The sequence below is a fragment of the Ursus arctos genome, unplaced genomic scaffold (genome assembly GCF_023065955.2).
Source record: "Ursus arctos isolate Adak ecotype North America unplaced genomic scaffold, UrsArc2.0 scaffold_33, whole genome shotgun sequence".
In the NCBI taxonomy this organism is placed as follows: domain Eukaryota; kingdom Metazoa; phylum Chordata; class Mammalia; order Carnivora; family Ursidae; genus Ursus; species Ursus arctos.
In genome coordinates, this window is record NW_026623019.1 from 17,185,754 (window position 1) to 17,201,422 (window position 15,669).

General features: G+C 32.3%; 1 protein-coding gene across 4 annotated transcripts in view; it reads left to right on the top strand.

Moving 5' to 3' along the window:
- VPS13A (vacuolar protein sorting 13 homolog A) overlaps nt 1-15,669 on the top strand; it is a 242,767-nt gene that overhangs the window by 196,856 nt on the left and 30,242 nt on the right. For 2 of the 4 annotated variants that reach the window (XR_008956869.1, XM_026518814.4), the window contains exon 68: nt 1,709-1,823. Coding sequence is in view for 3 of the 4 variants with exons in the window: in XM_026518814.4 (XP_026374599.1) it covers nt 1,709-1,823 (115 nt within the window). In the remaining variant the exon portion in view is untranslated. Of the gene's footprint in view, nt 1-1,708; nt 1,824-2,025; nt 4,953-15,669 lie in introns of those variants that run through there. The other 2 variants (XM_026518816.4, XM_026518815.4) reach the window with 2 other exon arrangements.

Sequence of the window (15,669 nt, forward strand, 5' to 3'; positions counted from 1 at the left end):
ATACTTCATAAGTTACAGTATTTTTATGTTTATTAAGACATGTTTTAGGGCCTAAGACATGGTCTGTCCTGGAAAGTATTCTGTGTGCATTTGAGAAAAAGATATAGTTTCCTGTTGTTGAATTACTTGTTCTCTGTGTAGATGTCTGTTAGGTCTAGTTGGATTATAGTGTTAGTCAAGTCTTCTATTCCCTTGCTGATCTTCTGTTTAGTATTCATTATTGAAAGTAAGATATAGAAATAACTGTTGATTTTTTTTTTTTTCTTTTCAGTTCTGCCAGTTTTTGCTTCATGTATTTGGGAGCTCTTTTGTTAAGTACTTAAACGTTCATAATTTTTATATCTTCTTGTTACATTAACTTTTCTTGTAAAATGTCCTTCTTTGTATTTAATGAGAATTTTTTGTTTAAAATTTCATTTTCTTCTAAACCTGGTATGGCTATTCCAGTGCTCTTTTGGTTACTATTTACATGGTATATCTTTTCCATCCTTTCATTTTCAACTTACTTTCGTCTGTGACTCTAAAGTGAATCTTTTTTGGACAGCATATAGTTGGATAATATTTTTTATCCATTCTGCCAATTTCTGCCTTTTAATTGGAGAATTTACCCATATGTATGTGTTATACAGATGGATACATTATGTGGTAAGCTCTTAATTAATGTTTATTGAATCTGTGAATATTTGTTGAATGAATGAACAAATGGACCATTCTCATTTAGGTCCATACAGTCAAAAATGTTAAATTATTATAGTACCAAATTTAGCAGTTCATATATATGTTTCAAACAGTGCATGTCAAGCCCAAGTGGGACTATGAGGAATGTTAGGGTATTTGAACTTTAGAAAACCAATGTGATTTATAGCAATAATAGATTGAAGGAGATTAACTATATGATAACAGCAATGACCAGGAAGGAATTTCTTATTTAAAATTCATTGCCCAGGGGCACCTGGGTGGCTCAGTTGGTTAAGCAACTGCCTTTGGCTCAGGTGATGATCCCAGGATCCTGGGATCGAACCCTGCATCCGGCTCCTTGCCTGGTGGGGAACCTGCTTCTCCCTCTCCCTCTCCCTGCTACCCTGCCTGCTTGTGCTCTCTCTGTCAAATAAATAAATAAAAATTCTTTAAAAAAAAAAAAATTCATTGACCATTCAAGATTTTTAAAAACAATAACAATAACGAAGAACTATAAACAAACTAGGAATAGAAATGAACATCCTTGGTTTGACAAAAGGTGCTGTTAAAAACAAAAGAAAAACATTAGTTAATATTGGTTTTTCATGGAGAACTCTTAGAAGCTCTCCCCTTAAAGTTAGAAATGAGACAAGGTTGCCTACAGTCCCCTCTTATATTTAGTATTGTGTTGGTGTAATTAGCATTGAACTGGAAGAACCAGACAGTATAATAGGAAAAGAAAAAGAAATTAAGTCTTAAATCAGAGAAAAAAGAAAAAAGCGGTATTCATTTGCTGATTCTGATTATTGTCTACAAAGAAAGTCCAAGACAATCTATAAACAAACTTCTTTACAAGTTAACTTTTTTCTGGAGAACTTACATTAGTGCCATAAAGACAAATTTTAAAATAGAGAAGTGATGTAATAATAGTCTTATCCAAAAGAAGATTCTTTTTAGTAGTTACATTTTAAAGTGTACTTAAGAGTTTTTGAATAATTTTTATAATCAAGTTATATTTTTTTTCCTGTAGAGCTACAGAGACTTCTGATGAAGTGGAGAGCCTGCGACCCCCTCGATTCTTTAATGAGGATGGAGTTATCAGACCTTACAGGCTGAGGGATGGGACTGGAAACCAGATGTTACAGGTGGGTGAAGAGATATCTTACACATTAAAATTAATGTAGTCAAGTTCGCTTTATTAAAAGTAGTTATATAATATTTCAAATGTATGTTAGATTATTTGGGCTTTTATATGTTTTGCTTAATTCTATTTATAAGTTTCTTATATTTACTTAGGTTTTAATGTACATTTATTTACTATAAGATTTTTTTTTTTCTTTTTTACAGGCATCAAAAAGTTTGATATGAAAACAGTTAATGCATGACTTTGCAAGTGAAAGCCAACAGTAGATTTTAGTCTTAAAATTTACAAACTACATACAGCTGTTTCAGTATTTTGAATACAAAGAAAAGCTTTTGTATTGGTAAATTTTTGAATAGGATTTTAGTGAATCTCATCTTTTTATAGGGTATTCTTAGTTCTGTACTGGATTTGCTGGATTTGTTGAAAACCATTGTGCCTTATGTACCCTCATAGTTGGTGGTACTTACTTAACCAGTTAAACCATTTCTGTTTAGGGTACTACCTTCTGCATATCAAGCCACTAGTAGTTTTTATACAGTTCTCATGTCCACATGGGCATGGATAAGGAAAAAACCATACCGCTACTATTGGCGAATTCTTGGGTTCTTAGGCTTTTCTTTTGAAGATACTCAACTGGCCTTGACCCTCTTCCTGCCTTATGCTTGTGTAGTCTATTTAAAACCTGTGGAATCTGATAAGCAGTTCACATGAAGCCAACATCTTTTATTAAAGAAAAGTAGATTTGAAACAAAAGATCATTCGAACGTAGAATATTTTATCTAAAATACTTTTTTATTTTGAAAACTAGACTTTTTAAAATTTGGATTATGGTGTAGGTAACATACCATAATAGATTACATCAATATAAAGTTATTTCATCTGTGGTTTAGATGTGTACTACTAAATCAAATCATTTGTTTGCAAACAGACAAGGGGTCATGTTATATAGACTTGAAAATATTCATAGTAATAATAAACTATGGGGATATGGTCCTTCCTTTTTAGCCTTGATATTTTAAATATTATCATATTTTAAATGATCATGGTAAATATTTAAAACTTCAATATTTTACCCACTACATGCAGAGTATATAATTTTGCATAAAATGTACTTCCATCTAATATAGTAAAACATGACCATTGAGATAATTTGTATTATTTAGCAAAGTGATAGTGGGTTTAAAATGTTTTTAAAGCATCAAAATAATTGCACATTGGGACAGAACTAGCAATCTAGTGAGAGGTTGTGCTCTAAAAGGCATTTTATGCAATCTCTACAATGACAGTGTATCATTCTTTGGAAGAAGAAATGGTGCAGAAGTCACCCGTGGTTAATGCAATTGAAAAATATACTTCTTCTCAATTCCTGCCTTCTCTTTTTAGGGAAGTAACATGTCAGTGGCTTATGTTAATAACATATTACTGACATTTTACTGGACTTAATAGTTATTAGATCACCTATGGAAAAACAAAATATTTCTAGAGAAACTTTTAATTAATTCAGTAAGAAGTAAGGATGAGTAGTGAGGAGAATTTAGAAATACATCCTCATTATTAGGAAATAGAGTATGATAAACGAGAAAGTCATGAGATACCAAAAATTTCTAACTTGATTTTAATGACAAGTAAATTTATTTTATACCTTCATTAATGGTTTGCTGAAGCTTTAAACTTTGGGATTTAAAAGCCATGACCTTCGACTGTGTGTTTTTAAAGGTACATATTATTTTTAGTAGGCCCGTTTTAGTATTAACTGCTAAAAGAGCTATTTAAATGACTAAAACCTCACAATCCTTGTCAGCCCTTTTACTTGTATTTCAGCAAGAGCATTAAACACAGTATTAGCTGGAGTACCTGTAGGAATTCACCAGAGGCTTTAGGATCATTGTTCTCTTACAGGTGTAAGAAAGAGGTTGTTGGTTTGGTGGTAATGGTGTTTTTTAAATTAAAACTCTATTACTAGCAAATAGTTTACAAGACATGAGTGCCAGTACTGTAGAAAAAAAGCAGATGACGTAGAAACAGGATTTAAAATCTCATCTAGAGAGATTTAATCTAAGTGATTTAACATTGGTGCCTTAGAAAATGTTTAATACTTTAAATGTTTCTCCTTTTATTTTCTAATTCTCTAAAAAAAAGTACTCTGTGTTCAGTAAATTAAATGGGCCTATATATAACTAAATACAAAATACACTGGTTGGTTGTATGCCTTTGTCTCTAGAAAAAAGTACCATATTATATTGCCTCCTACTAGTCAATTCAAGTTACCTACTAGAGAAATAGAATAATAATTCTCATATATTCATGGAATGCCTTACTGGTGTCATCCAACTATTTATCCATTGAGTGTACCAACCAGTGAGGTTTGGTCTTAGGTCTGTTAAGTTATGGAATACTGTATCCGTTATTACTGCCCTACTCAGATCTGAACTCTGCCTTAAGATTATTCTGACTCCTTGAACATTTCATAGTTTTACATGTTTTCCAAGCATTTTGCCATGCTTAACTAACCTTTGTGCTTCTTTTTTCCTCTACCATGCTTACAGAAAATTCAGGTCTACAGGGAGTGGATTGTGACTCACAGTAGCAGTAGTGATGATGATGATGATGATGATTAGTCAGATCTAAAATGTTAAATTCATATGTTCTTTGTCATTTTATTTGGAATGTTTCATTAACATGTTTTGTATGACTGCTACCATAATGCCCATATGTCCAGTTTTAGGGAATTAAAATACTTTTTTCCTTTAAAATGTTTTTCTGCGTATGTATAGAAAGCAAAGTAATTGCGTTATTTAAGCACAGAAAAAATGTATTCTATATCCAAAGTAGGGCATACTATATATTCTGGCATTTGCTTGTATATGTTTTGTAGCTTTGCAATGCAGTTTGTCTTTAAGATTTAAAGTTAAATATTTTTTTAATGTTCACTAGTTTTATTTTCAATTATCTGCTTATTAGCAAAATGCCATTTTTAACATTCTCTGTAAATTTTCTGGGCTGTAATGTAATGCCATTGTATAAAGAAAAGAATAGTAATAGCTAGTCAGTATTTTATATTTAGCATTTTAAAAGTTTTTTTGTTAGATTTCTTTTAATAATAATAATAAACTTATGTAACTTCCAACAATATGGATTTGTTGTTCTATTCCAAAACCATATAGGTTATACTGCTATTATAAGGAACATTCACAATTTGTTATGGAAGTTAGTGTCATAATTTATAGTCTTAGAATGAAAGAAGAAGTTCTGTTCTTTGGTTCACTTTTTATTTTATTACATATATATATCAACAATGAACAAAAGTTGGTTTTATACTCATTATATTTACTTGTTACTCTAAATATCCATATGCTCTATCCCTATTATTTTTAAATATTAAAAGTTAATTCAGGATATTAAAAGAATTTTTATAGTAAACATAATTATGTATGTTTTTTCTTGGTTATATTGGAAAATATCAGTGTCTCAAAGATCTAGGAGCAGAACTGTTTTATGTTTTGTGCACTGAAGGGTTTTCTTTAATTTTCAATTTAGATAAAACTGTTCTGTCCTGTTTTCACTAGTAAGTTAGATACACACAAAAAAACCCTCTAAAGAGTGAATGACTATTAGTAATATGATGGGTTTTTTTGAAGTTTTTATTTAAATTCCAGTATGGTTAACATACAGTGTAAAACTAGTTTCACTACTAGCTGTAGTGATTCCACACTTCATACATCACCTGGTGCCCAACACAAGTGCACTCCTTAATCCCCATCATTTATTTCGCCCCTCCCCCCCATCTCCCCTCAGATAACCTGTTTGTTCTCTGTAGTAAAGAGTCTATTTCTTGGTTTGTGTGTGTCTCTCTCTCTTTTATAGTAATATGATGTTTAATCCCTATGACTGCTGTGCTTTTGGATCAACAAAGAAACATTTACCTTATTTATGTTAATCAGTTTATGTATATTGAGCTTATATTAATTAGATTATAGTAAATAACTGCCTTAATTATTCAACTTTCGGCTAAATTGATTCAGCCCATGATTCTGAATCTAATTCTTAAGTTTACCAAGATTTTATTTCTATAAATCAGTATTCTCTATTTCTTAGAAAGTGACTATTTTAATTTTTTAATATTGAGCTTACAAAAAATGTCTACCTGCCTAGCATTCATTTAAATTAAATGGAAATCAAGGTTGTGTGTACTAGGACTAAGAAATACGTGAGTGCCAAAGAATGTAATTACTGTTTTCATCAAAATAGTTTTCTTATCGTTTTGGAATAAGTAAATACATGAGAACAGTGACCATTAAAATAGTCGTGACTGGTATTAGAGTCTGGTATCTGGTCCCCACTGGTCTCTCTCACCTCTGGCCAAATCATACAAAACCTACTCCTACAAGAAGCTAGAAAGAACACAGCCTGTTGTTATGTATTGTTGTATGCCTTAGGAAAGCGAGGTCTGGAAATGTCTTCATTGGCTTTTTACATTTCAACTAGGCACAGGGCCTTTCTAAAAGGGGAAAGTGCTAAACTTCTTGATTGGCAAGGCATTTACTGAGTTTCCTGTGGTTGGTCTATGACAGTTAATGCTATGGTATAGTTTTCATAAAGATTCATAAGAATTTATCTGGGGAAGTTCTGGATATTTCAGCATTGACTTGCCATTTTAATGCAAAAAAATTGTAAGTAGGATTACATTTATTTAAAATCTCTCGAATAGTGAAATGATTTAAAACAATATTCTAGTACCAGGTAAACTGTCATGTGGCTCATGTGGTTCTACGGATTCAGTAGTCTTAACTTTTTAACCCTTAGAAGTGAAATACGTTCTTTAACAATATAATTGCCCTTGATCTTTCTGTTTCTGTTTTCCTGCCACTGTGAAAAAAATCTTTCCAAGCTTCTTTGACCACAGATACTATTTTTCCAGTTAAAAAAAATTGTGTTGATTTTATTAGAGAAAAGTTCAAGATTTAAGGTTGCACTCTTTATTTTACACTAATGTGCTCTTGTTGGAGATAAAGGACATGGACAAAAATATCTTCTTACTCCTCATCAAATAAATAGAAAATGAGTTCAACTTTGGCACTTTCATGGGATGAATCGTTCTTTTGTTTATTAGAGGCTCTATAACTAATTAGAATTTCAAAATCAGAGTATTATCTAATGAGAAAGTTTAGTGAGAAAGCTGCATTTGAAAGATTGATTTTGAAATAACACACCTGTCCATATCCTTTATTTATATTCTGAATTTCTACATGGTCACTGCTTATGTATAGACAAAGGGAAGGAGAGTCCTTCTATCTTTTCTAAGGGAGTAATTGCTCGTTCTTTATCGCTTTTGTATTTATTTGACACTTGAATAACATACTGAAAAATTCATAAAGAAATTGTGAACACCTGTTACCATGGATAAATTTATAAGAGCATCCTATAAATGCAGTAAGATGAATTGGATATGACAAATGTAGATCCAGAATGATAGAGCTGTCAATATTCCTTATAAAAAAAGAAGTCAGAATAAATTTCAGTTTGTTTCTGTATTTAAAATAATCTGGATTTTATAAATTTTACTTTTTGAAATTGTTCAAAACACATATCAGTGTTAAGTGTTGATCTTCAGGTCATGTTACTAAAATTGCAAATGGAGCCATTGTAGATCTGTGACTAAGACATCACTATTCAACATACAATATATGCTATCATAATTACATCCCAAGGTCATATATACTAAAAGAATGATAGCTGCTATAATAGTTTGTCTGATTTGAGTCCTGTGGTGAAATTTAGCTTCATACTTCCCTATAGTAATGGGAGGAGGAACAGAAACAACCCTCCTAGGTGTTATTGTGCACTCTTATACTGTACCTTCAAGCCTTTGGGTTTTGTTTTATAGATTTCCTTGCAAATGTATAATTTATTATTTATAATAGTAAAAAAAAATTAAAGGTTCTGTGGGATCTAAATAAGATACACAATTATTCATTTAGATCATGTAATAATTATGGACATATAAAAAATCAGTTTGATTGTTCTATCCCTGCACCTTTGAGATAAATGGAGATTAATTGAAAAGGTTTAGATTGTTAATGTAATCTTTAATTTCAGTGGATGAATGTTTGAATTGATGCAGTGCAGTGAGTACACTTAGTACAATACAGAACATTACGGAAAGTCCTGAATCAGAGAAGAACAAAACACATGATTTCAAATAGGTCTGTTAGGGAGCTAATTAGAATACTATATAATTTTCACACATAGGGGTTTATGGTTGGATAGTTTTATTGTGGGAAACCATTTTCATGTACTTTATTATCTGTCAATCAGTGTGATGAATTTAGCAACAAGGTATCTCTAAAAAATGAGCTTGAAATTAAATGTCTAATAACTTTATCAAATTGGCTTTTCGTATAGCCCTCTTTTTTAATATAAATATTCCAAGCAGTGGAAATGATAACAAAGATATGTACTAAATTGCACTATGCCATTCTTCTGAATCTTAGAGATGCTCTAAAGAAGCATTGAAAGTAATAGTTATTACTTTTTTTAAAAAAACATAATCAGCATCGTCAGAAACTTAGTTAAGTATATATAATATTTAATTGTGTATGCTGTGTTTTTCTACCCTAAGTTATCATTTATCAATAACCTGTTAATCATATATGTCTGCAAAGATTTTCTGAATGTAGAGCTTGGGATTTCTATGAATTAAAAAATTTAGAGACCCGCACTTCCATGGAAAAAGCTAATTCCTTTTGTGAATCAATTACCTAACATTGATTCTCGGTGTACAATTGTAGTATTTTATAGGAGATATGAAAATTTTCAAAAATTATTCTTTACATTAATGTATGCTCAGTAAAGTAGGAAACTGTAGAAATAAAAATTATCCTAATACCCCACCATTTATGGTATATTTCCTTTTTAAATTTTCTATTAACATGATTATGATCCAAATATATAAATTTCTGTTGTATGTCTTTGTTATTATAAATTCTTATAAGTAGAATTATTAACTTCTGAATTTGAAAATGTGATCTATTCATAAAATAATTCCCAGTGTGGGGAAACTGGTCTTTATTTCTGGAATACATAAAAGCCAGCAGAAAAAATTCTGGAATACATGTAAGCTCAATAAAAAAATTTCTTAATTTTTATAATTTTTATAGCTGTAACAGCTTTCCTTTCTTGTTTTTTGTTGAACATGTTTCTGTCTTTTTAAAAAAGGTTTTCACCCCTTAAATAAATCTTTGCCTCTTAAAATGAGTGTGCGTGTGTGTGTGTGTGATCTTTGTGTCATTCACTGTGTATGAATGTTGTCAGCTGGGTTATCCCACGAGGGTAGTATACTCTTAAGCATTTCAGGTATTTTAAACTTTTATCTGTGTTGTCTTTGAATCTCTTACATCTCTTTCCATGATATCATAGTTATGATTATGTGAGTTGTTGTAGCAGGGAGGCTGTTTTTGTTTGTCGTGTATTTCTTTTCTTTCAGAAATTACAGATGTTTATAATTAGCTTCAAACACTGCCTAAATGGCAGTTGGAAGATAACTGCCTTCAGCCGACGTGGTCTTTCCCTTTACCTCGGGAGGAGAATTACAACTGATCTGGAAGAAAGGGCTTACCATAGGCAGTCAGATCACCAGAGTAGTGCCGAACACTCTTCCTGGCTTCATCTGAAATTTTGAGTAAGTGGACAAGAACTAGGAGACAAAGGCTTATTGGATTTCACTCTTCATTTTGTAACTCTTCCCCTCCAGAAGTAGACTTCTGAATGGGATGAGAAAACTGAAGAGAGCCAAATCTGTTATCCAGGGAAGTTCGAGCTTTTAGTGTCCCAAATAAAGCAGATCCTATGGGAAAGGAGATTACCCATCCAACTTGGCTACAGTCTCTTCCCTCATTTATCAGTTTTCTTGGAGAGTTTTTGGGTACATCATTTTCAAAGGCCCATATTTTCCAACATTTAGTAGTAAGTCCCACTAACTTTAGTTTGCACCAGAAAAATATTTCACTCCACTTAGAACCATCCAGTATTATATAAATAGTCCTTTTTGAATAAGACTTTGAAATTATATCTTTTTTTTGGAGGTGATGGTTCCACTTAGTGGAGTTTCCAGTTTTCTCTTTGTCTCAAGTATAAAATGATTTTTTGAAATTCTCTTTTCTAATCCAGCAATTTGAATGAGACCAATTCGATTTTTAAATCTTTTTCAAATGTTTGTCATTATTGTATCCCTTAAATTTGTAAATATGTTAGAGAAGGATAAATACTATCAAAACAAAATTTAGTACATCCTCAAATGTTACACTCAGGTTCACCTGGAGTCTTACTCTCTTCTTACGAAGTATTAGTTTAGAAGATCTTTAACCTTTATTTTACTAAAGGTGCTAAATTTTCAGCGTAAGTTGAACTTAGTGAAGCTCATTGAAAACTTTTTAGTGTGTGTTCTAACAGTAGTGTTTTAGAAGACAATTAGTATTAAGTTATGAAGTCTATTTTTTTATTGGCAAGATAGCCTATGAAAGAAAGGATGTTCTCTTGCCAAATGAAACTATTCCTTTTCATATAAAGTCAAATTGGAGGTCACTTTCATTCATCTAAAAACAAACTTTAATGTCATCTATGAACGGAAGCACCGTGTATACTTTTTCTGCCAGTTAAGAGTCTTAATTTATAAATTCAAATGAAATGATATCCCAGTTACTTCTGAAGATGACTCTAATGAATGGTAATGTCAAATTTTCCGTGAAAATTGACCACTGCAAAGAACCCTATAGGAAGCAAGGTGGAGAAACGTTATGTTAGGCATTTTGTGGCACTTTAAATCTGAGGTAGCTGTTTAAGTTCAAGATATAATAAAGCACCAGTGTTGGAACATACAAGTGTGGGAGTCTGCATATTTCTTGTAAAGTAGAATAAATTGCCAGACTACTTCAAATTCAAAATTGCCAAGAGTAAATGTATAATTATATATGTATAAGTGAATTTCTGTTAGATGATCTAGTATGGTTCATATGAATACAAAGAAAAAATTTAATGCCATGTATTTATTCTCTGTACAAGTATTTGTTAAACTCTTATGTATCGGACACCCTTCTAGATCTTAAGATTACAGGCCTAAAGAGAGTAGTCAAAGATTCCTGCTCATCTCTCATGAGATTATAACTGTAGTGACATTTATTACGCTGGTGATTTGAAGATAAATCCAGAGCTGTGTTAGAGGCCAGCCCTGTCATGTCAGACTTTCACTGTTGGTTGATTAGCTGCTACACCAAGGCTCAGAGGAACTGTAAGAATCAAAGGAGACATAAGATATGCCAAGTCATCCAAAAAGATAATGATTCCTAGGTACTACATGACATTGCAGCATTGACACAGTACAGCTTGTGGGATATCCGAATCCATATTCCAGTGAGCTGTTAGAATGGCATCTCCCTGCATCCACTGGACTATACGTAGTTCTTCTGTACTAATCCATTTTGACAATAAAAAGTATCTGAGCTGCAACAATATCCTATGGCTCAGGGCCTGGAATCTGGAACCAAGTAAACCTGAGTTCAGTTCCAGCTTCTCCTTTTGCTAGCTTTATAATCTTCTCTTATGCTTGTCTGACCTTAGTTTCCAGACTGCAAAATGGAGATAACTGCACTACTTAACAAAAGAACAGTAACCTTGGTGGTTTAAAATAATTAAACCAAGTGAGGTAATTAGATAATTATTAGCACAATGTATAGTAAGAACTTGCTATGTTTTCATTATTCCAGGTGAACACCAACCGATGCTAGTTCTTGGTCACTATTACATAAATTTTATGTTCCTCATTTGTCTCCTTTTTATTGGGATAAAAGCATCAATAAATCTTACCCTTTTTTTTTCCTTTCAGTGTTAATAGAATACTTGAAAAATACCACAACCATTTCCACACATTAATTGGTGAGCAATAGAAACAATAAAACCTCAGTAATTGAACTGTTCTGAAATTCATAATATATTAAGAGAAATGGTAAAATGTTTAAAAGAAATTGCTGTTTTCAAGTATGGATAGCATCATGAATAAGTAAATATTGCTCAGTAGAGGTTCTGCTGGAAATATGTTAAAAAGACATAACTATCCACTTACATTATTTCTGACCCACCTCTGGCCCTTCTTCTAGAATGTACTAGGTAGGTTAATTAATGGTCTTCTGTTATCAATGTACATAATTATGTCATGAGCATGATTCTGTCCTTTGTCCAGACTTTTAATTGAACCAGTTGATGACGGTTCACGTCTCTTAAGGTAATATTTTATTTGATTTTATGTCACAGGGTTATACTCCGCTTACATGCCCTGTCTAAGCTGTTAGCATAGCATATCCTTTAGTTAACAATCCAGATAGCTCATTAGCTTGGGAGGAGACAAAGATATGGGGGATTCAGTAAGAGCTAATTCCTCATCAGATTTGATGACAGTGAGATTTGATTTTTTTTTTTAACACCAACTTGCCTCACAGAATAGACAAATATTTCTTCACTGTTAAAAGTGTTTATTCTATTGTATATGAAATCATTGAGCTTTGAGGTAATGAATTTCTACTACATTTTATCATGAAGCTTGGTTGAATGCCTTGTTTTTCCTGGGCCATGGCCCTCAAATCAATCATATTTAAAGTGAATTAGAAAAAGGTTTTATCCCTAACCTTTAATCAGATAACTCTAGGAAAGTTCTACTTACTTACTATATCTTCCTCTAAAGATTGTTTTGAACACGTTGTCTATTTATTTCTTAAATAATTGAGAAATGCTGTCATTTACCATTTTAATTTATGATTACCTGCCTAAATTTTGTTTTTAAAAGCAAGCTTAATTTTTTAATAGAACATGTTTATAAACCTTTCCTCTTTCCCCACCATCTCCTGACTATTCAAATTAGCCAATCTATAAAGCCATCTATTTGTTGTCCAATAGAGTTTCTTGCCTGATAGCATTCTTACTCTTTATTTTTCATCTAGATGAATTTCATTTTCCTCTTATACTTCATGTTGCTATCTTGGGGGGGGGGGGACTCTTACCTCCATGAGATTCTAGTCTTCCAAAAGAGTCAGACACTGATAGACAGTTGTTTTGTTTTTGCTCAACTGTGTGTTCTTATCCTTTATCCAGTTTCCTTAAATATATTTCCCATAAATATTAGCACTTTATATTGTTTGGGATTTAAAGCCTTCCATGTTAGTGATTTATTCCTAATACCTGTGTTTTCATATTTTGCTCTGTTTTTCCAGAAATATTTTTGTTGTGGAAATTTGCTGCTTCAGAGCATTTAGATGATTTGGAAGTGTTAGCAATATTCTCTGCATTACTATAGTTTCCAGCTTATGTTCTTTTTCTAAAGTAATGGGACTGATCTGAAGGGAAATGTGGCTGTTAGTAGAGGGTAACTCCGATGCCGCTGTCTTGCAAGTGCCTACTTTCTGTGTTTCTAAGTTTGCGGTCACTTCGGTTTGGATTTATTTGTATCTAATAAGCTAAGGTCTACATATTCATCTTTTCTAATGCAAAAGGAACCCTTTTACCAATAACCATACATTTTAATTGTTGGCTACAAATTCTGACAATTATATGTAACAGTTTGTTTATGTTTCTCTATTTAAGGAAGTTCTCAGTGATAAGTAATTAATATATACTTTAATGAATACAGAAAAATTTGTTTTTTATTTGACACTGCCTCATGTTCATGAGGCTGACCTGTCTAGCATACTAGCTAATGTACTTGATACTTCAGCCTAATTATTTCATATTTCAGCCAAATTTTGGTCTTTATGCAAATCTCTACATAGTGATTTCTAGCCCCGGTTTTGCTAGTTCTTCATTTAGTTTAAAGGGTATCAAATTATTTCAATAGAAACATTGATACCTAATATCTGTTTTGGAGGGAGGAAGATAGGATATTAATGCTAAACTGTTTGGACCCTGTTAACCTAAAAAAACTCAGCCTTCCTGCTGCTTTAGCAGCTTGCCTCAGCATCACCCAGCATCCCGGGGTATGGAAGACCATTTTGACGTGCCATGGGAAACACGTGCCTGACACCATAAGAGGACACATCATGGTTTAGTGAAAAGCACTGGAATTAGATGTTGAAGAAACCACTTTTCTGAGCCCGGTTTTGCAACTAACAGTATGACCCCGAGCAAGTCACTCAAGTGTTACCTTACCTAGTTACCAAGGTGGTTGTGAAGATTAGGTGGGTAAGACACTTAACCTGATCCTCCTCTGCTTCATGTGTTATGCGTTCATGCCTAGATGAACAATACCTTTCCTTGAGGTCTAAAATTCTGGAGGTTTTTTTTTTTTCTAAAATAATTTATAATGATGTTTTGAAAAGTATGTATCTTCATATATAGGAAACTTATAAAGACAAATAATTAGGAAATTATGGTCAAAGGCACGACGTTTGTAGACGTTACAGCATGATGGCAGATGATTGTTGATAAACCATCAGGTTGTCTCTCATTCGCTCCCATGTTTCTTTGGGACTTAGTTCCAAAGTTTTAGCTTCTGCTTATAGTGCTGGTTTTATTCCCTGTGTACCTGTTTGTAATGGAGACTGACCAGCAAAATTTTGCTGTATAAGGAGTTACCTTTGATATTTATTCAAATATATCCATTCTGATAACAGAGAATAGTTTCAAAGTAAATTACTATGACCATAATGTCCAATCATCTCTCAGGTGTTGCATTTAAGGTTTTTGGTGAACTCCAAAAAAATATTGCGTGAATGACTTTTTTTTTTTTTTTTTGAGATTTTTAGCTTTTCTTTCTGTCGGTACTATTAATGACTGTTGACATAGGTTTAGTTGCTTATAAGCAAAGGTTAGATTTTATTTAAGTTGGATCTGAAAAGTGGAAAGTGATGAGAAGCAGGGGCATCTGTAATGCCCAAATTTAAAACAATACTGAAATAGAAGCTAAGTATTTAGAGGTAAACCATAGCTTTTGAGCTATTTGAGGATTGTAGTCTATTAATGGGGCATGTGGACTCTTGACTCCTGGTAGTACTGATGTTCTTGAGGAGATCAACATTTGTACCCTTGATTTTTACTACTTGGTTATGTAGAACAAAAGAAAATAAATACTTTGAAACTAATTTATTTTCAAATACGAAAAATAACTGAAACAAAAGTTTGTAAAATTAAATATGAAACTTCACTTCTGCCCCCACTATTAGCCTTTTCAAGCCCAGAGATAAGTGTTATTAGATTTGTGTGTTACCACCAACTCTCCCAGGTATATTCTGTGGATCTGTAAGTAAGTATACACGAATGTGTTTCTAGTCCCCCACCATTCATTCCCAGTAACTTAATTTCTTTTCACTGGATATATCTGCATATCTTTGATATTATTATGCACATCTACCCTTTTTTTTTTTTAATGACCACAAAATGTCCCATTGTATGGCTATGCTATAATTTATTTAAACAGTCCCCTTTAATGAACATTTAGGTATTTTTATTTTAACATAGGATTACTGTGAAGGTTTCTGTATGTATATCTGGGCATACTTTTGCATAAGATAAAATCTTAGCAGTTGAATTCTTGACTTAATGCATACTTTTAGTTGTTTTGCATTTTCTTGATTTTGAGTTAAGGTGAACATTTTCTCATATGTTTATTGGTCAGATTTTGTGTTTTGCTGAACTACCTGTTCATAAACTTGTGACACATTTTCCTATTGGTTTACTCAGTTTTCTTCTGTTGATTTATTCATATTCCTCTGTGTTTTGAAATTAGGTCCATATCTCTGTATTGACAGAATTTTCCCAATTCTTTTTTATGTTGCTATTTATATTTGTTTACTTGCTTACTGTTTTGCCAC